The sequence below is a fragment of the Copadichromis virginalis genome, linkage group LG7 (assembly GCF_057382275.1).
Source record: "Copadichromis virginalis isolate Kocher_CV1m ecotype Utaka linkage group LG7, C_Virginalis_male_GT1.1, whole genome shotgun sequence".
In the NCBI taxonomy this organism is placed as follows: domain Eukaryota; kingdom Metazoa; phylum Chordata; class Actinopteri; order Cichliformes; family Cichlidae; genus Copadichromis; species Copadichromis virginalis.
In genome coordinates this window covers 12,889,063-12,909,454 of record NC_140624.1, presented here as the reverse complement: position 1 = coordinate 12,909,454, position 20,392 = coordinate 12,889,063, and the positions used below count along the sequence as shown (strand labels likewise).

Here is a 20,392-nt window from a genome sequence, read left to right as displayed (position 1 = left end):
GTTAGGAAGGAAGGAATAGCTATTGATGACTCATTTTTAAAACATTAAAATTACTGTCAGGATTGCTACATTTTACTCTTTCCTCTCAAATGTCTGTCTCTGTTCTCTGTGGGGGGTTTTTTCCCTATCACATTTTATTACATTTATATAAAATGTAGCATTAACAAGCAAATATCCCAAAATTAAGCCAGTATATGTATTAAAACCTAATGCCCCTTTAAAAAAAATAGAACATAGGCATTCAATCGTACATTTTATTGTGTACTTTACAAAAATAAAACCACATATTATAGATTAGTAAACAAATTGTTGGAATATGTTGTAATTAAATGCTTATAAACAGCCAATAAGCGTTCATGGTCGACCATAATATCTACTGAAACATATAAAGAGACATTTTAAACACTCCGTATTTCAGATTTGTGCTATGACGCAAGGTTTTTGAAGCTTGCTTGTCTTCAACGTGACATTTTTTATTCGCGTTGCACCACGAACAGACATCTAGTAAAGTTTGAGTTAGCCTAACTAACTAACTAACTAACTAGAACTGAAAAACACCGTTTTACTTTGCTGCTCTCCAGACTCTGACCTCAGACAGTGATTATGCATCAGCTGAAAAGGGCCAGATTGCTCATTACCGTAATGCCAGAAAAAGAAGTTTGGCTTTTAATTTAAATAATTTACATCGCTCTAACAGGCACAGAAATGCTCTCTTTTGTTTCTTAAGTGTAAGATATGCTTCAGTATTATAACTAAAAGGAGACTTGGGTTTGTTTTTAGCATGATATGGATTGGGCTTTACTGCTTTGTTGTAAGGGTGCTCCAGTATTACAGACATAACGGTAATGTGTGCGTGCGCCTTCTCGTTCCGGGAAAGGGAGGAAGAGTTCGGGCTATAAATTTGAAGTTATGAAGCCTGAGAACAGGAAAACATATTCTGGCCGAGGGGTGACAGCTTCTCAACTAGTCCGAGGTTGACGGCAGGTATGCAGTAAAACACGTAATAGTTACGGTCATATTAAACACCTAATTACTCAGTTAGGACGTTTTTAAATATATCCTGGAGTTTTTGTACGGTTAACAGCTGACCTGACTAGAAATGAGAGGTTAAATACATCGTTTTCCTTTTCATGCCATTCATTTGGAGTTTCTTTTCTGTACGTGGGGATATTATAGGCAGTGATTTTCTTACAGTTCGGCAGAAGAAGAAAATGCACAGATGACTGGATCCTTCCCCAAGCACACAATGATCAGTGGTATGTTTTAATCTCAGCACCAGCACTGTTTCACTAGTGTTATTTTTTCCAGCGAAACAGAACTAAGTTTGGTTTTATGAAACTGAAGTTGTCGCTTTTTTGTTTTGTTTTTTTCCTCACTAGAAATTGTGATAGTGCGTCATCCTGTCTCTGTGTGTGTACCTGTGAACCATAAGGTGACTCTGAGTGTCCGTGCTCAGGGCACGGGCATCCTCAACTACCAATGGTTTACAGATGGTGCAAAAAAAGAAGTATGTGAATTTAACTTTCAAGAAGTTAGTTTTCAAGCACTCTTGTTGGATTTAGTGTGCAAATGACCGTTTGTTGCTGTCAATGATTTCCTCCCTAAGGTACCTAATGGCACTCTAGCTGATCTGACCATCAGAGCTCAACAAACTCAGCTCTATGTGTGCCGAGTGAATGACCAGTACTATAAATGTGTGTTCAGCAACTGGGTGAAGGTCAAGGTGTTGGACATTGATAAATCAGGTAAATCATCATGCTGGTTGCATGTCATTTTTGTCGTATAGATGCAGTTTTCATTTCAACCCGTCTTTTTCTTTGAATCGTCAGGCTTGCCCATAGACTGGCAAGGTGAGCCTCACATTGCCACCAACCCCAAGCCGCAAAAGATTCAACCAGGTACAAAACTTGTTCTACAATGCGCTGCCTTTGGTGTCCCAGCTCCTTCCTACCAGTGGTACAGAAATGGACAGCCACTGCTGGACATGAAAAGCGGTACACTGCAGGTAAGGAGGAACGGCGGTGAAGATGGAGTGTTTTCTTACCTCTGATCCCACTGTGTAATTCATTAAACAATGTAGTTAATATTTCACTTTTGGACAGAGACACGAACAATGTGATTTATTATATTTGCAGATTGAGCGCGCGACAGCTGAACACAGTGGAACATACCTGTGCTCGCTATCTAACACACTAGGAGAGAGGTGGACTGAGCCCGTCGATGTTGACATTGGTAAGCTGAAAGTGAAACCTAAAACAAAAATCAGTACAGTGATACCTGTCTTATCCCAGTTTCAGGACTGTATTCTTTCCCATTCCTTTACTTTCTCTATTACTAATAAAATGTGTCAAGGAGAAAAATAAATGCTTCACACTCCTTTCATTCCACTGGTTTAGCTCTAAGGCACTAAGTTGTTTCCATTATGCTGGAGGTACTTTCCCATTTCTACAGACTAAAAAGGAAGTTGTTCTCCAAATAGTGCTGGGCTCAAGCCTTATACACAAAACAGGAAAGTGATGTAAAGTGAAACTAGTTCTTGAAGCGATTCTCCTGTTTATAACTTACTTGGAATAAAAGTGACTTTCACAGAGAATACTATTGAATCTTTGAGTTCTATTGTTCTCTATATGCTCCCCAGACAGAAATGCTACTTTAGGTCAGTTTTTTGTTTAACATGAACTGATTTTGTGCTTCCTTTTTCTGTTTTCTTTTTTTAAGCACAATCTCTAGTGAAGAGTGATCAACCTCCTCCAGCAGCGCTCACAGGTAAAGTTTAATGGAAAGAAACATCTTGTCATTTGATGTGTGGAGAGGAAAACTGTCAGAGTGTTTGAGAATTTTCTTGTGTTGGAGTGATTTTTGAATCAGACATTGAACTTTCTTGCAGCCACTGATAAGGTCGCCTTACTTATTGGCAACTTGAATTACTCCAACCACCCGGCCTTGATGGCACCCGTCATGGATGTTCATGAGCTCGGCAACCTCTTGCGGCAGCTTGGCTTCAGAGTCGTCTCCTTGCTGGATCTGACCAGAGAGGAGATGCTTACTGCTATTGAGAAGTTCATTCATCTCCTTGACAAAGGCGTTTACGGTGAGCGTTATAATTTTTTTTTCCTGCCTATTTCTTTTGGAAAAAGCTTTTGTCATTAGCTGAATTTCAGTATTCAGCTGCTGTTCTTAGAAAATGCTGATGCTATTATTTAGAGGTTTATGTGGCACCTAAAGCACTGTAACTTCCTTCGTCATATTCCGTGGTTCTTATCTTGTCATCAATGTTAGATAACGGCTGTATGACTTCATACGTATGTGGGACGGTGTGGCTATTTCCACGTGCTTGTTAAATAACTCGTTCTTTTTATGTTTTACTGTTCCACTTGTAACAGTGTGTTAGTGTTATTAAAAAATAAATAAATAAAAAAGTGTTGGTGTCAATAGCACAGTTTGGAGCTGTGAGGTGATATTATCTGCTTCTATTCTCTCTTTCTGTTGTTAATAATGAAACAAATGTGATTAGAAGTCAGGCATCTTTATGATGATGTGTTACCTCCTCAGATTGACTGTCATGTATTCCAGGACTGCAGAATTACTGCAGCACTTTTGTTATTGTCGTAGTAATCAGATGTGTATTCTCTCTACAGGCCTTTTCTACTATGCGGGCCATGGTTATGAGCATGCGGGAAGGAATTACTTGGTGTCCGTCGATGCTCCGCAACCGTACGGAACCGAAAACTGTGTCTGTGTGCAGAGGATCATGCTCAGCATGCAGGAAAGGCAGACTGCACTGAGTGTAATCCTGCTGGACACCTGTAGAAAATGGTAAGTGCAATAATTAATTTCTGCACGGAGCCGATATCTGGATATGTAAATTTCTTTGTAAAAGCTCAGTTAACATGACATAGATTTGTTATTTGTTTAACTTCATTTCACTCTGTAGGTACAACCAGGGTTCCTTACTATCTGCCATCAAGCCACTGGCACCCAGCGGGAACACAGTTTACGGTTATGCCACGTATGTAGTATTAATTGTTTTGTATTCAACTGCAAATGGGGGGGGGAAATCAATTAATTGATTTCATGTGCAGCTTGTTTTTGGTTTATAGCATAAAATTTTAGAAAGTCACTGTTGTAGAAAGTCATGCAAAATAAAAATAACCCCTCTCCTTTAATTATTACAGGTGCGAAGATGCTGAAGCATTCGAGGTCCAGGACGGGGGCAAGAGTACTGGGATCTTTACAAAGTACTTGAACAAGCACATCCTGCAAGCTGAGAAAGTCACGCATGTTTTAGAGAAGGTTTCAGAGGGTAAGAGTTAAATTGGAAAATTAAGAATGGGGTTTTTACTTTGTTTACATGATGATTCATTTCCAAAATGCCTAATATAAAGGGCTGCTATATCAATAGAAATGGCTTTGACTGAGTGAGACATTAATGTGGCTGACACCAAAATCATTTGTTTCATTTTTAAGAAAACCATACATATCAATTAAAAATGTACATTTCCTTCTTTTTGTTTCTGTTCAGTTTATTAGGGATATAAACACATAATTCAGTAGGCTGACAGTTAGAGATGAAGGGTAAACAGCACCGAGGGGAACAGGTTGCCCTTTGGTATACACCACGGACCACAGACAACTTTTGGAATCGCTTGTATCTCATTTTAATGTTGTTTACTCGGGTCCTGTAAGTAAAGCGATGACTGTGCCGATGAAGGGAAGCTGTTCAGTGTGTTTGTCAGTTTGATAGGCCCCCGGTAGAAGAAATTTTCAAAATGCCATTAGCATGTGACCTCATTCTTTGGAAATTCACACTGTTGGATAGAGAAGAGCAAGAAACCTGAGAGCTGCAGAGTGCAAGACAGCTGCTCTGCAGTTTGGGCACTCCCTGCCACTGCTCTCATGGGCTCACTAACAAATTAGACTTACCAGAACAGGACATCCTGCTGACAGCCCTGTCTCGGTGTGTGAAAATATTTAAATGAATAAGTGTGGTGTTGGATATGAAAATTGTTCTTTTTTTTAACTTATTTATTTATTTATTTATTTTAAATTTGTGAGCCTCTTTAAGCCTCTCGTTTGGTTGTTTGTGTTATAGCAATAACCCTCTCATTAAAGGAGTGTACTTGCTTTATTCAGATGACAACTCTAAATTTGTGTCCTATTCTGTGAGCATAGTTTTAGTTCTCCCTGAATATCCCCCGTTTAGTCCTATTAATGACTTTTGTTTTGCATGCTTGACATCTTGTGAATAGGGTTTTTTCCCAAAACTCGTGTCATCAGTAACAGTGAATTTTAAAAATGCCTTTTTTTTTTAAAATATCCCAGAGTTCCTCAAATACAACCATGAGATTCTGATGAATCTCTCATATTTGTTTCTGGAACATTCCTCACTCACTGCTGTCCTAAGATGAACAGACCACTAGGACAATTGCAAGGTTGCCAAAGTTTTCAAGCAGTGCTGATTTTCTTAAAGTTGTTTAAACAGGACCGAGTTAAAGGAAGGGGCCAAAGAAACGCTAAAAACGTGTGTAGCTGCTGTATTTCATTGTATTTACCTCCATCTGAACCCCTCCTTTTCTCCACCAGATCTGGGCAGAGATCCTCTAATCACAGGCAAACAGGCGGTGGAGATCAAACACACACTGAAGGAACCACGATCCCTTGCAGATCCAGTTCGAACCACCGGCCACACAAAAGAGCTTCACCTGCGAGATGCCTGCTGGAGACAAGCAAATGGTGAGATGGGAGAACATTTTCCTTCTTTTTTTTTTTTTGTCTTTATCGATGTTACTGCTGGTGACAGAATATGTGCAAATATGCTTTATTTTCCTCTGAAGCAAAACAAATTAACATGCGGTCATGTCGCAGTCTTTAATAAACTGCACAAGCCATGATAGGAAAAAAAATACTCCTCTTTGTCACGGTCAGTGTTTTTCACGGTCAAACATATCTGTTCCTCTAGTTTTTGCACTTGTTTGTAAATTCCCTGACGTCCATTCCGATATTTCAGAAATCCTCCTCCAGGAATTTGCTGACATTTGAGAGCACTTATATCGAGGCCATGATTGTTAGTCTCATGCTGATGAATTCAAAAAAGCAGCTGGAAATGTACAAGAGGGAAGCGACTGTGCCGAACGGGCCAGTAACAATAGTGGCTGTGGGCTTCGTTGACCCGACGTGCTGTTAGTTACATCGGAGGTGTTTGCGGTCATGACGTAGATTTCTCTCGCTGAAACATAAATCCCCACAAAGAGAGTGATTGACACTGTTTAACCTTTTTCTCACCTCCTACTCAACAATGTGTGACAAACTAAATCTGCACACTGTGGTTTAAGATTTTTTCAGCATAATTCATGATTCCGTTTGATTAATGCAAAGAGGGAAATGGTTTATTTTACGCTGTGCATTTTCCCCTTTGATGGAAGGAAGTCTGTTTTGACAACTCAGACTTCCTCGTATTTTCTTGATATTGTGGATTAATCTAAGAACTCTTCCTAGATGGAAGATAAAAGTCTGTGGCTTGAGATAAATGAGTTGCTGAAAGTCCTAATTTGGTCATGGGCTCTGCAAAATCCTCCTTAAGTAAATAGCATCATGATTTAAAAAAAAAAAGAAATGTCGAATAAGTTTTGGAACATGTTTTTATGCATGCTTTTTTCCCTTCTATTTAAAAAAACCAAAAACGTTTCACATCTGCTTTCAGAGCTACCACGGAAGAAGCGGCTGATGTTTCTTTGCAGAGTAGAAGTGGAAGTCAGCTTCTCAGCTTTGTACTCTAATGTTCTCGTAGCTTTTGCCACTGTAAAGACCACAGGCCCCCATACCCAGGACTGCGTGGTCACACTAAGCAGTATACCTGTAAGTATTTCTTATTTTCCACTTCACTGTCAGACTTTTTCACCAAATTCGGCTATCCGAACAAGCCTAAGTAGGCCCTGGAGTACAAAGGCAGGGGCATTGTTAATGGCAGTATGTCTAAATTGCAATACACTGAAATGTAACTGTTACATAACTGCTTTTGATTTTTGGCAAAGCCTATCAGTAAACTCAGGATTTGGATAAAATTCTCAGCTTGTCCCTACACGACAAATTCCACATGGCTCATGGCAAAATGCTTGTCAGTTTCCACTAGACAAAATGAATTTCTCAATGATGACCATTCACACCCACATTTCACATGTGTGAGGAAGTTCTGCCCATATATAGGCTTCCAGCATGCTGCAACCGCAGATGACTCAGGAAGCAGTAATGGTTATGAGCAGCTCTGCTCTTGTGAAATAATTCCGTCAGTTTGGCTGACTTTGACTCTTGCGTAATCCTGACATCTAGTGGCTGATTTTTGAATGTGATACTGCACTTTTTTAGCAACGATTCAGTGCCAAACCACTGTAAATACAGCTGTTTATTTATATTGATGAAGATGGTTTACATATATAATAATAATAATAACATTATTTGTGCTTTTAATCCTCAGACAATGGAAGACATATTTTCCAGGTCTGGCAGGTCAGAGGAGATGGACTCACTACTACTTATGAATAATGTTAACCCAGACTGTACTCTGAGGCTCTGTGCTCTTCAGAAGCTCAAGGTATGTCTCCATATATCTATACTAATACCTTTCTCTAATAGTGTTTACTCCTTACAATAATTGTTTTTGTTTTTTTGTTTTTTTTAGGAGTCTATGGTCATAAAGGTGGATCTACACTATACTCACAGAGACAGTAAACTGCGTCAGACAGAAAGCCAGCAGGTGGACATAGGAAAGCCTCTCGTGGCTTCCTGCAAGCTGTACAGGAGGAATCATGGAGCAGCAGGCAGGACACGAGAAGGCGCTTTTGCTAAAAGCATGGGCAACATCGCTAGCAGCAATCCCCCGCTGCATCAGACTGGGTCATGCCGCCCTTTCACTAGAAAGGCGGTGTGTGCTGCTAAAATTCCTGTTACGTGGAGCAATGAACCTGAAGAGAATGATGAGAACGACTTCAGCTGTCCACATTAAAACTTTCTGGTACTACTTTTGTAAATACTGGTTGGAAATCTCTTGTTTTGTTTACAGTTGCTGTAAACATGTTTGTACTTGTCTATGAATGATGATGATAATGTATAAGTGAGTAAGTGATTGAGGTTTGTTTTTGTCTTACCAGCCTTCAGCTGTTAGATTAGTAGGCACAATAACACTGTAAGCTGATTTTCATCATAAATTATATGCTTAGAAAACATTAATTGTATATAACACTTTTGTTTTTTCCATCAGTGGCAAGCTGGCTGGCCTAAATTATTAAATGAAGACAATACTGTCAGTAATTTATCTAATGAAGAATACTACGTTGATCACTTTTTAAAAAAAACAAAAACAAACAAGCAATTTATTATATCAATATGTTTTGCTGTTGAACTTTAAAATCTACATTTTAATTGTTTTGGGGTTGTTGTTTTTTTTGTTTGTTTGTTTTTCTCAAGGAGCATTTTCACAGTGATGCTTAATTCAAGTTTGTAGAATAAATTAAAATATGTCAGTTTTAACTTCGCTAGTACTGGGTTGGGCCGTCTTTTGCCTTTGGATTGTCTAAATTCTTCATGGCATTAATTCAATAAGGTGCTGGAAACATTCAGTTAATATCTGTTGTCTGTCTTAAGTCTTAAACCTAACGTACATTATCAGATTGTCACTATATTTGAGTAAAATTTGCTTTTAGCTCAAAACGAAGAATTAAAATCTCAAGTAGCTGCTAAGTCTGGAAAAATCAAAGTAGATTTTTTTTCCTTTAGTGCATAGCCTATACCTAACAGATAAATTAATTTTGTCGTATACAGTCTAAAAAATGCTGTGGGTTGCATTATTCGATATATTACTGTGCAAAAGTCTCAAGCCACCCCTCAGTTCTTTATATTGTTTTCAGTAAACTGGGATATGGGTGCTCTGATTTATTGGAACATGGAAATACAGCAAATAAGACAAAAACAGAGTTTGTTCAATTCTGTTGAGCTTGAAAGACAATATTTGCTATGATCACCTTTATTCATCGAAAAAAGTCTGAACTGTCTTAGGCAGCTTTCTTGTAATTTCTTTAGGTAGTCTTCAGTTTATGATTTCATCAACTTTGTTTTTTTCTGTTTTTTTTTTTTTTTCATATTTCTTAAGAACATGAGTTTGAGATACTGCTCATCTGCCATGTTTTTGTTTTGCTTTTTAAGCTCACCACTTCTGCCTTCGTCCTCCACTTTTTCAGTTTCCTCTTTTTAAAATGTTATTTTAGTGCAGCTATAAGCCAAGTTTTCAGCTGTCAGGTTTTTGGGAATCACCTTGTTGGTGCAAAAAATATCTTATGGATCCTGTCAAACTGTTCTATCTTTGGCAATTTCTGCAGATTCTGGTAAAGAAATGGGAATAAATTATGTGTTTTTACAACAGGCTGCTATAAACAGCTTAAAAGTGCTTAAAGATGCAATTTAAGATTGCTGAGTCTGTCATTTGTAGACCCAACACTGGTTTGTGCCTTTGGCTAGTTGCATTTTCTTATGCTTGAATGGTTCACTGGTCAGTGTTAAGTGGCAGAACAAGCAAATGGAACAATAGAACAAACAAAAAACCATGGTCTAAAAAAAAAGCTGAAAATGGTGTGAAAATGAGTGTCCAAAAAACTTTGACTCGAGATTATTGCTCAAGATCTTCTTTTTTTTAAACTTACAAAAAGTCTGGCGAACTGGAAACAAAATAGAAATAAGGGGTGACTCCTGAGTTGTATAGTACTGTACTTCTACAATAATGTGATTACATTTTACCATATAGCAGGTGGACATAATGCCCACGGGGGGGCAATTCTAGCTCTCCGACTTCCTGCATAAGAAACGGATATTGTAGTCTTGACCTTGCTAGTAAAAATATCAACCGCACTATTAATTATTGTATATATGTGTGTGTTTATTGGTACATGCTTTTTTTTTTTATCTCAAGTAGTCTGTTAGTTATGAAAGAAAATGTAAAAAAAAAACAACCCCAAAAAACCAATTACAATTGCAGCTCAAAATAGTCTAGATCTCCTCTAACCTCTGAGCAAGGCACTTTCACCAGACAATTTAGATTTGTGATCCAACAACAATTAGCTTCAAGTGTTTGATTATGAAAAACTCATGTCTTGGACATAAATGTGGATTAGTGGATTAGGCGACGGTTAAAATAAATCAATTTTCGACCTCGAAGCATCGTGATGACGTACTCTACTTAAAGACAAAAATAAGCGGGGTGCAGTCAGTCCCCGTTAGCTCGCCGTGATCGTATAGTGGTTAGTACTCTGCGTTGTGGCCGCAGCAACCCCGGTTCGAATCCGGGTCACGGCAGAGATGTACGTCATCCTCCGGACGGTTTGTTTTTATCGATTTAAATTGTTAATACACTCTTACGCCACTTTAACGTGATTTTGTTGTTGTTGTAATACAAGCTTTGCATTTCCGTTTTAGGCTGACGAAACATTTTCACTCAATTTGCTTGCCGCAATGACAACGAATGGCCTGCAGGTGGCAGCCCAACACATTTAATATCCACCACCTGGGAAGTTGTGTGACACCCGACGCCGCTGGTTTTAGGTCAGCCAGGCAGGAGCAGCTTGATTTCTCTCCAACGTTTCATCGTGAACCTGAAGTCTACCTCCAAAGACCCATTAAAGGATTCACACTGCTCCTCGCACAGCATGATTTGGGTGAATAATTTTAACTTCATACTGAGGGAGTCATAAAAAGAAGCTAACCTTTTAAAAGTTTTCTAATGCATAATTGCTGGTCATGGGAAAATTAGGCGTAAGAAAAGAAAATCAGTATATACTGAAACTTCACACTCCCGTTGGCTCTCTTTGACGTCAGTTTTCATTTGGACCCGCCCGCTTGCTCAAGTGGCAGCAGTGAATGGTGAGAGATAATCCTCAGCTCCACACAGACACACAAACAGAGCAGCAGGGCTGAGCAGCCTCTGGATCTGGATGCGGGCATCCTTGGATTTCGCTCTCAGCACGGGCCCACAGCACGGAAAACTTAACGGGACAACAATGGTGCTTGCCTCGGCGGCTGAATCCGTGGCTGCTGGTCGTTCAGGGGACCGGGAAATGCGGTCAATGTGACATTCACTTGCATGCTGGTGTTCGAGTTTATTGTTCTGGTCCTGTAGACGCAGAGCGGCGAAACCTGGGAGAGAAAGATGTTGAGCCGATTTATGAGTGGCAGCGTCAGGAATCTTGAGCGGGAATACAACTGCACGGTCAGGCTGCTGGACGACACGGAATATACGTGCACCATTCAGGTTAGTCACCTGTTTATTCAGTCCACAGCGCGCTGCGATTGTGTCTGACCTGGCAGACAGAAAAGCAAGTGTTTTATCAGGGGGGGTGGCAGCAAGTGCCTGAATGCCCCGCTGCTGCTCCTGCTCCTGCTGCTGGTGTCAACCAAGATAAATTAGACCTAAAATAGAAACGTGTAGTTATTTATTTTGTCATCCCGAATAGGCTTGTGCAAACCTTTTTTCTCCCCCTTTCATGACCTACTATTACCTCAACCATCAGAGAATTCGGTCGTGGGATTAGAGACGTCAGGGAGCCTTGTAGTACAGACATAACTCAAGCTCGGATTGAGTGGTTGCCAGAAGCTCACTATCCTCTTAAAGTAATGAATGAAAGCAGTTCCCCTCCCTCTGTATAATAATAATAATAATAATAATAATAATAATAATAATAATAATAATAATAATAATAATAATAATATCCTCTCCAATCTTGAGAAGGGAGGCTGTTGGTAACGCTGTCCATGCAGTTTCCAGCAATGCACATAGGGTATCCCATGAAACATGCCCCCTCAGTTGCACAATGTGCCACTACACTGATAAAACCAAAGATGTGCCATGTGCTGTTGATGCAGGGTTGGATGTGATGATTAAATGGCTGCAGCTTCCCGGTGTTCACGAACGGCACATGTCCTCTTTTAAGAGGGATTTTCCAGAACCCAAAACAAACGATTGATATTGTCAGCGCAGGCATATTTCTTTAAAAACTTAAAACATAATAACCGTCTTTCCCTCCCTTTGGTCTCTCTCTACTCCCAGCGTTGCTTTGATGATGGTGCAGTTTTATGTTCATGCTGATTTTAGTAGTAGGTGAGAGGGCCTGTCACTTCAATTACAAGACAGCAACTGCTCTGTTTGTGGATGCTGTGGAGTTGTGGTGAAGTGATGTAAGGAAACCCTGGGAGAATTCTCCTGATTAGTCAGCGACATGTAGATAAACACACAGCAAAACCATCTTGCAGCATACCGAGGAATTGTTTAACCTTTAATGGGAACAACGAAACCCTAATAAGACGCGTGATTGTTGTCACTTTAGTGTCTGCTGTCACCAGCGGGCTACAGAGCCACCACTCCTCTTTCCCCCAGCGAGCAAGCGTGAAATGCAAACCGCAGCTACTATAGGATCGTGACTGTGTGCCCAGGTTGTAAACAGATCTGCATTTCTGCTCGGAGAGCTGAGCAAGACATGGAGCGGGGCCAGATGGACTGTGAAGCCAGCAGGTGTGCTGTTTGCAGCAGAGTCGTGTGGTCTAGGGGGCTGACGTCACCAGGGTGGAAAAGAGAAGAGTGGAGTGCAAGAGGAGAATGCTGTAGCTCTGCTGTGATTGTCTGGCATCCTGGTTATCTTTCTGCCTAACCTGGCCCAGGGAGGGAGGAGTAAAATCCACCTGACTAGCCACATCGGTTTCATGGCCCACCAGGAAAACAAAAACAGGGGATGCAAACTAGCTCAGGTCATATACTCGTTGAGCCTCTCTTTTACCTGATTTTTTTTTCAATGCCCTTTCAAACTTTTCAAAGGCTCCATATTCATATTTTTACCCTTCTTCCATTCCCTGGCATCCAATCAGGTGACATTAATTCAGTGGAGTGTAACCACCCCCATGGTGTCTGCATAATAAAACCACCTTCAGCAGAAATTAAAAGCACAAAGTACGCATGCACCAGAGCAAAGCAGGGCACCAAGGGCTTTCAGAAGAAGGGCAGGAAATGTGTCCGTCTTTTTAAAGCGGTGGCAGCTGTAATGCACGAACATAAGTTTTGCTTTAATGAATTATGGATCTTTCCACTATGTTTGGGAAGGGAAAGTGAGCACATCTCATTAGACCGCCCTGTAAGATGAGTTCTTGTCTCCATGCAGGTTGATGGAAGTGCCTGAAATCCTCTTTGCCCTCAGGCTTTTTCTGCTCTGTGATTTTAATGTTGCAATGCAATGTTGCCACACAGAGTCAGCCTGAGAATTAGCTGTCTCTCATTTTTGTCATTTCCTGAGAATAAAAGATGAATCACATTTTTAAAAAAAAGCTGTATTATTTTTCAAGGACAGTGGGTGTGCCCACTGTGAAAAGAGAATATACTGTCATTTTTTTTTTTACCTTCTACTGAAGCAAAACTCCAGCATTATTATCAGCTTACAGTCGTGTAGCTGATATTGCTTTCACACCATGAACCTCTGTGTGTGTGTGTGTGTATGTGGGGATATAACACTTGTCACTGGGAAAACAGATTTAGGTCCCGGTAATATTATGTCACCTCTAAAGGACATCACTGTAAAATACACCATGTGAAAAGGACCTTACACCCTCTTTCAGTTCTATGGTTTTATGATGAGGACATGATGAAAAAAATCATCTGGTCCTAACAGTTTGAGAAGTGGATAAAACCAACCTCCAGTCAACAACCCCTCAAGGAATATTAAACTGTGTCATTATATATTTAACAAATTTTATCCAAAATGTAGAAGCAGAATGTGAAAAATTAAGTACATCCTTACTGTTTTCCATAGAAATTTAGGCAGCAAGTAGCAGCCAGGTTTTGCTAATCAAATGCACTTGATTAACTGATCATCAGCAAGAGTGACCACCTTTTTAAAAGCAGACGTTTTGTCAGTTTGCTGGTCTGAGGCGTTCAGGTGTGTGCTAACATTATACCAAAAAGGAAAGACATCAGCGATGAGCTTAGAGAAGCAATTGTTGCTCACCGTCAGGTTTGGAAGGGTATTAAGAGCATTTCCACACATGTTTGAAGTCCTTTATTCTACAGTGAGAAAGATTATTCACAAGTGGTATACATTCAAGACAAGACAGTTGGCTATTCTCTCTGGATGTCAGGAAATTCCTCCAAAAGTCAGAGAAACTACAAAAAGCTACATCTCAGATAATGACAGAAGAATTATAAAACGACTGATAAAAGATGGCTCTTCTCTCTACAACATGGTAGCACAGATTAGGTTTGCATCTAAAAGAACCACAAGACCTCTGGAACAATGTCCTTTGGGCAGACAAGAGCAAAGTGGACATGTTTGGCCATAATACAAAGCACCATGTTTGGCAAAAACCAAACACAGCATATCAACTGACAAGCATGGTGGTGGAGGGGTGATGATTTGGACTTGTTTTGCAGCCACAGGACCTGGGCACCTTGCTGTCATTGAGTCAACAATGAACTCATCAGTATACCAAAGTATTCTAGAGCGTGAGGTCATCTGTCCAAAAGCCAAAGCTTGGCCATAATTTTGTCATGACAGTGATCTCAAGCTCTAAATCTACAGCTCAGTGACAGTCCATCTCAAAACACCATTGAAATTTCCTGAAATGGTGGGACGTTAAGAGAGCTGTGCATAAAGAAATGCCCACAAACCTCAATGAACTGAAGCAATGTTGTAAAAAATAGTGGGCCAACATTACTTCACTACAATCCGGGGGGGCTGAATCGATCCATCTTTAGTTTAGTGTCACAGGGAGCTATCTCGTTTATTTTGGCTGTTAAAGAACAAAAAAACACAAGCATATATCCATTAAGTTGTTATAGTATGAAAGGTCGAGACTGCTGTCCTGTCCACAGACAGGAGAGAGACAAATAGCCATTGGATCCAATTTAGAATTTTCAAACATGACTGATTTTAGACAGTCGGAGGAAGTCAAAGTATCTTAGGGTGCCGTAGCCATCCAGTACATTCAAACTCAGGTCCTCCATGCTGTACGTGCACAGTGCTAACCACTGTGCTACCAACGTGACTATGAATTCAATTTTATTTGTAGTTACAGTTTTGCAGAAGTCCATTATTTACATTCTCTCTTTGCAGTCTTGTTGGCCACTTCTGGATCTGCAGATCTATCTGTGGTGGAGGCTGTGGGTTGACAGTCAGACACACACTGTTGGCTAGGTCCCCCCACCATCTCCACCATCTTTTTAGTTGAATTCTATTTAAAGTTCAAGGAGTGCAGAAAAATGTGATTGCTTTTTTGGCACAGTGGAGCAACTGCACAACTCCTCCACTGATAAAGTAAATTATAGCTTATCTTCTTAGAAACCTATGCTTATCCTTTTTTTTTCTAACAGCTGTTTTGTTATTTGAAAACACAGCCAGTCGCTCACAGTCCAGTCTCAATTCTATCACCTACGAGAAAAAAATATGCTAAGAAAATAAAGAGTTTGCTGAAGTTTTATATTCTTTAACCAAAATGAATACAAAGTGAATACAATCAATCCTCTGGAAGTTTTCCTGAGATTTGCTGACCTCTTGGTGAGGAGGCTGCAGGGGGATGGTAGCCTTATTGAGGGTGCTTCACTTTGAAACACAGTGCCAGCAGCTCAGCTGTTGCTACGGGGACTCCACAGTTACTCTAACAAAATGTGAGATCACTCAGTGGTCAGGATTTCTCTTCCAAAAGGCCACAGACAAAGATGTAGCCGTTAGCAGTTACAGGAAGGTAATTTATTCCCTGAGTACTCCCAGAGGACCCTAGTAGTGATTTGACTGTTGTCATGTTTGTCTACAACAGGACTATCATGGGACTGCTCCACTGATGCATATTTACTCTTGTTATTCCCATCTGGTGTTTAGATATTTTATGAAGTCTAAAAGGAATGAAATGGTTTTATTGATCTCCTTATTGCTAATATTTTTGGCCCGTGTTCAAATGCAGTAGCTGATTTTATGCACCTTTTTTCTTGTTTAAACATCTTTGTCAGTAATAAAATTAATTGATGAATTGGTCACTGTTGTGTTTTAGTGGGACAAGTCAAGAATTCTGCTGCAGGAAAAAAGTCTGAGCTAGAATAATACAATCCAACTTTTAATTTAATAATAATGAACAGAGTTATAAAATGTAAATAAACATACTGATATATTGTTTATACCGGTTTGAACAGGTGTTTGATACCATATATTTAATGGATATATTCTTTTGAAATGGTGGGATGTAAAGAGAGCTGTGCATAAACAAATGTCCGTTAGCATGTGGTTTCTTATATTAATTTGAAAGTGTTTCAGATTAAAAAAAATAATAGTCAGGATAAGTTCATCTCAAGTAAAAATCTTCATTGGGGAATGTGGCTAGCTCGAAAACAAATGTTTATTTGCAGCAAGGGATGGAAAATGTGGCTTTCTGATAGAAAAAGATACTAAACAGTGGATTATTAATGCTTCCATCCAGCTTCATTTACAAGTGTAAGTAAATAGAGGGAATGTCCCATCCTTCTTTTCCAATGAGCTTTTGTCACTAATGACACACTTCCTAATTTGAAGTGTGAGTCTACTGAAACAGTGCCAGCAGCACTATGCAATAATAGTGGCACAGCTTTATATGCAGTGACCCAGCATGAAAAATGTAGAAGCACAAGGGTGTGTCTAGGGCAGCGGTCCCCAACCTTTTTTGCGCCACGGACCGGTTTATGCCCGACAATATTTTCAAGGACCGGCCTTTAAGGTGTCGCGGATAAATACAACAAAATAAAACTAGTACCGGTAGCGAAAAAAAGAATATTTATTCATAACACACGTGAAAAGACCCAGGAAAACAGAGTTAACGATAAAAACGATAACAAAATAACGCTGAAAAATGATTAAAAACCCCAAAAACCATACATTTCACACCTGAGCCTCAACTCTCGTGGCCCGGTACCAAACGACTCACGGACCGGTACCAGTCCAAGGCCCGGGGGTTGAAGACCGCTGGTCTAGTGAGTGTTCTCTCTCGGTATTTCACGTAAAAGTGTAAAATAACTGGTTAGCACTTCAGTTTGACAATAGCTAAAGTAACTAAACTTTGTAACATGTCTGGAGCTACATAAAATTGCAAAAATAAAATTGCAAAAATATGCTATATAAAATATAAATGGCACTATATAAAATGTTTCTTGCATATTTTTTGTGCTTTGTTGGAAGTTGTTGACATACCAAACCTCCTAAATTGTAGTTGGAAGATGAGATGTTGCTCTTGCTCTCAGACATGCCTGGGCTTGTCCTGTTGCACAGAACATAGATTCATGGCATTGCTATTGATATGACATCACAATATGACATTTTTATATCATGCAAAAATTTATCAAAGATTATACGATATGGCATAAAACTATTCATAGCTATTATAGATTACGTTATCCAGCATGAAAACACCGTGTGGAGTTTTTGTGTTCTTCCTGTGCCTGTGTGGTTTCCCTCCGAGTACTAAGGCTTCTTCCCACATCCCCCAAACCTGCTTTTTAGGTTAACTGGTGATTCCAAACTGGCCTTGGGTGTGAATGTGAGTGTGAACGGTTATTTGTTTCTGTGTGCTTGCCCTTTGACAGACTGGCGACCTTTTCAGTGTGTACCCCGCTTCTCGCCCTGTGACAGCTGGGATGGGCTCCAGCCCCAGAGCAACCCTGAGCTGGATAAGCAGAAATAAATGGATGGATGGTGTGAAAACTCAGTGATCTGTGATGTCTGCAGTTCGGTCTCTTGACTGACTTTACATTGTGAGGACCCTCAGAAGTGTCCAGCCCAGGCTTAATACACATAGAACCTGTGTATTAGAGATGAAAGATATGCATATGTCTGTGTGCTCCGATCTCATAGAGGCTGATGCTGTTGCAATACTTCATATAAATCATTAAAATCTCTGCTAGGTCTAAATGTTTCATGAGACGTAATCTGTCATTTCTGTTTACCACCATCGGTGCACGCCAGTGTCATGATTGGCTGAACAGATTACCTCGCTATACTGTCTGTCTGTCTATAGTGGCATTCTACAGTCCCCTTGCTGAGGATTTGATACGTGGAAGCAGCTTCTTTTCAGTCACACTTTATCAGTCAGTTTTTGCTGATAATGAAAGAGCTGGTGCGTTGTGTAAAGACTGCAAAGGGCCATTGCTCCGTTGGTACCCTCTGGATGAGGTCTTTGTCTTTCATTGCTGTTTCACACTCGGCTCAGGTGCCCCAACAGAGCGTTACAGTACCTGGATTTTAAACTTAGCCTGACCTGCATTGGCTTGCTGGGATACATGAAAGAGCGTAGCAGAAGACAAGATGCCAGAAGCTTTTGCTACACACTCGTTGAAGTATGAGCTCACACACGAGCAGTTTATGCTTTCTTATAATTGTCAACAGGCCGCTAAATGTGGGTGTATAGCATAGCCTGTTTGGGTCGGTCTAACCGAATGGCTTTCTTATATTCTCCAGTGTCTCTTTGTGTGTGTGTGTGTGTGTGTGTGTGTGTGGGGTGGGGGTCTGAATGGAGAGCAGGGAGGCAGTCTGTCAGTGTGTCAGGAGCAGTGCTGCCTTTGTGTTGTCTGGGATGCCTTGTGTGACAAAGAGAAACAGAGGGGGCTCGAGGTTGTGCTCCACCTGAAAGCATGAATATTAAAACACACTACTACAGCAATATATCCTCGTGGTGACTGGTCTGCTAATGAGAGAAGTGGATGCGAGTAGAGCAGCTAATGATCCCATTCCTCTCTCAGGATTAGGTTCACTTTAAAGGGAGATGGCCTACAGCTATATTAATGCAAACAGATTGCACAGCTTGTTACTTTGATTTACATACTTCACTGGCCTCATTAATGAAATAGTTTGGTGCAAGAAACTCTTGGTAGAGACTGAATTCGAGAGCCTTGGAATATTTACAAGGGGAGAAACAAAGCTTTGATCAATTACAGATAGGGAAGGATGTTTGTAACCTGCAGTCATGACTCAACAGGAATGATGCACCACCACCACCACAAGCCTTGGAACTAATCAGATAAGTTCCGCCTTCAAGCAGTGACCTTAAAAAAATGTGCAAGTGCAATATATAATCAAACATAATTTTAATTGCAATGTTGTAGCGGGCAAGCTTGGGATTTACTGGAGGAGGACAGCAACCTTAATATTTGGATATTGGGTTATCTTTTGTAATGAGAGGGATTTTTGGGGGGGCGGGGGTGAGAGTTGTGTTGTGTAACTGCCTTCTTGTTTTTGTTCTGGGGCCACTACATGCGCAACCACAACTTTGCAAATAGCTGCAAAGGGTATACAATATAAGATTTTATTAATTTTGCAGGGCTTTCACTTAGTACAGAACAAGTTTGAAAATTTTAAATTGAAATTCAGAATATCTCTATAATTGGAACTGGACCTTACTCGGATTGCTTCTGAAAGTTCAGTTAAGCACGTTGCAGAATGCTGCTTCCCATACTCAGGCTTTATTTGTTGTCCTCTCTGCCATGCTTCCTTCATGCTTTCTCTCCATTGCCCTGCTCCTGTTTGTCTTTGGGCCTCAGGGCTCTCTGCTGTATGAGAGAATCAGCCTTTGTCTCACTCTGTACTTCAAGGCCCTGTGCCTCTGCAGACTAATGAGGAAGCGCAGTGACAGGACTCGGACTACTACAATGCAAGTGAAATTAGCACAATGTTGCTTTTTGACTTGGGTTGCACAACAGCAAGTAAAAATGTTTAGTATCTGCAGTAAATTCTTTGCATTTAATATTATTGACATATTGTCTGCACATTAAAACAGAACATAATATAGTTGGTCTTTGTCAGGACAACCGTTATTCTGCTCGTGAGTGATCTCTTCTCCAGCACAAAAGTTGCTTTGTGATGGAGATTTATACCAGAGCGGGTGTCATCAGCATATAGGTCAGGTGCTGAGCTTAAATCAGATGTGATCTGACAGCCGTGACAGTTTTCTGTTGGCCGACGAGCCAACGAAACAGTAAAAATACAGCCGGAGCAGAACTGATGGACAATATGGTAGTGATTAGTTTACTCTTCAGCTCTTAGTTCAGTATTCATCGTACTCAAGATTGATGTGTTACAAAGGAGCATATTTGTCATTTTTTTCATCTTCCACATTTTTCCCCATGTCTCTTTTTTCATCCTGACCTCATCTGCTCCACAGGTCACCTCTTTCTCTCTGTGTCATCGGGATTGTGGTTCAGCTTCACACCGTCTCACTGCAGGATTTTTATGAGCTAATGATTGCCGTTCCTTCCCTCCGTTCTTCATCTCACCTTGCCTCCATCATTGTGTTTTAGTTGTCTTATTTGTCTCTTCAGCAGATTTACATTCTCGCTGTGCTCTGTGAGGCCTCGTCTCTGTAA

The 20,392-nt window shown here is 40.3% G+C and overlaps 2 protein-coding genes and 1 non-coding gene across 7 annotated transcripts in view; all 3 read left to right on the top strand.

The window, feature by feature from the left end:
- Window positions 1-851: 851 nt before the first annotated feature.
- Window positions 852-9,409, top strand: malt3 (MALT paracaspase 3). 3 transcript variants are annotated; one of them, XM_085461804.1, is made up of 15 exons: window positions 852-984; window positions 1,195-1,256; window positions 1,380-1,507; window positions 1,607-1,745; window positions 1,830-2,005; window positions 2,136-2,232; window positions 2,731-2,766; window positions 2,888-3,091; window positions 3,639-3,816; window positions 3,935-4,009; window positions 4,176-4,303; window positions 5,584-5,733; window positions 6,701-6,855; window positions 7,472-7,588; window positions 7,676-9,409. In XM_085461804.1, the coding sequence occupies exons 2-15, from the start codon at window positions 1,220-1,222 to the stop codon at window positions 7,997-7,999; spliced, it is 1,944 nt and encodes a 647-aa protein (XP_085317930.1). In that variant the 5' UTR covers window positions 852-984; window positions 1,195-1,219; the 3' UTR covers window positions 8,000-9,409. The 3 variants fall into 3 exon arrangements, with proteins under 3 accessions (XP_085317930.1, XP_085317927.1, XP_085317929.1); XM_085461801.1 differs by having other exon boundaries at window positions 853-984; window positions 2,719-2,766; XM_085461803.1 differs by having other exon boundaries at window positions 853-984; window positions 1,177-1,256; window positions 2,719-2,766.
- An 857-nt stretch (window positions 9,410-10,266) lies between these two features.
- On the top strand, window positions 10,267-10,338 carry trnah-gug (transfer RNA histidin (anticodon GUG)). Its single transcript has one exon. It is a non-coding gene; the product is annotated as a tRNA-His (tRNA).
- Window positions 10,339-10,582: 244 nt separating this feature from the next.
- Window positions 10,583-20,392, top strand: part of frmd5a (FERM domain containing 5a) — a 71,959-nt gene continuing 62,149 nt past the window's right edge. For all 3 annotated transcript variants that reach the window (XM_085461798.1, XM_085461799.1, XM_085461797.1), the window contains exon 1: window positions 10,583-11,290. In XM_085461798.1, coding sequence (XP_085317924.1) covers window positions 11,189-11,290 — 102 coding nt within the window. In that variant the 5' untranslated portion in view covers window positions 10,583-11,188. The remainder of the gene's footprint in view (window positions 11,291-20,392) is intronic.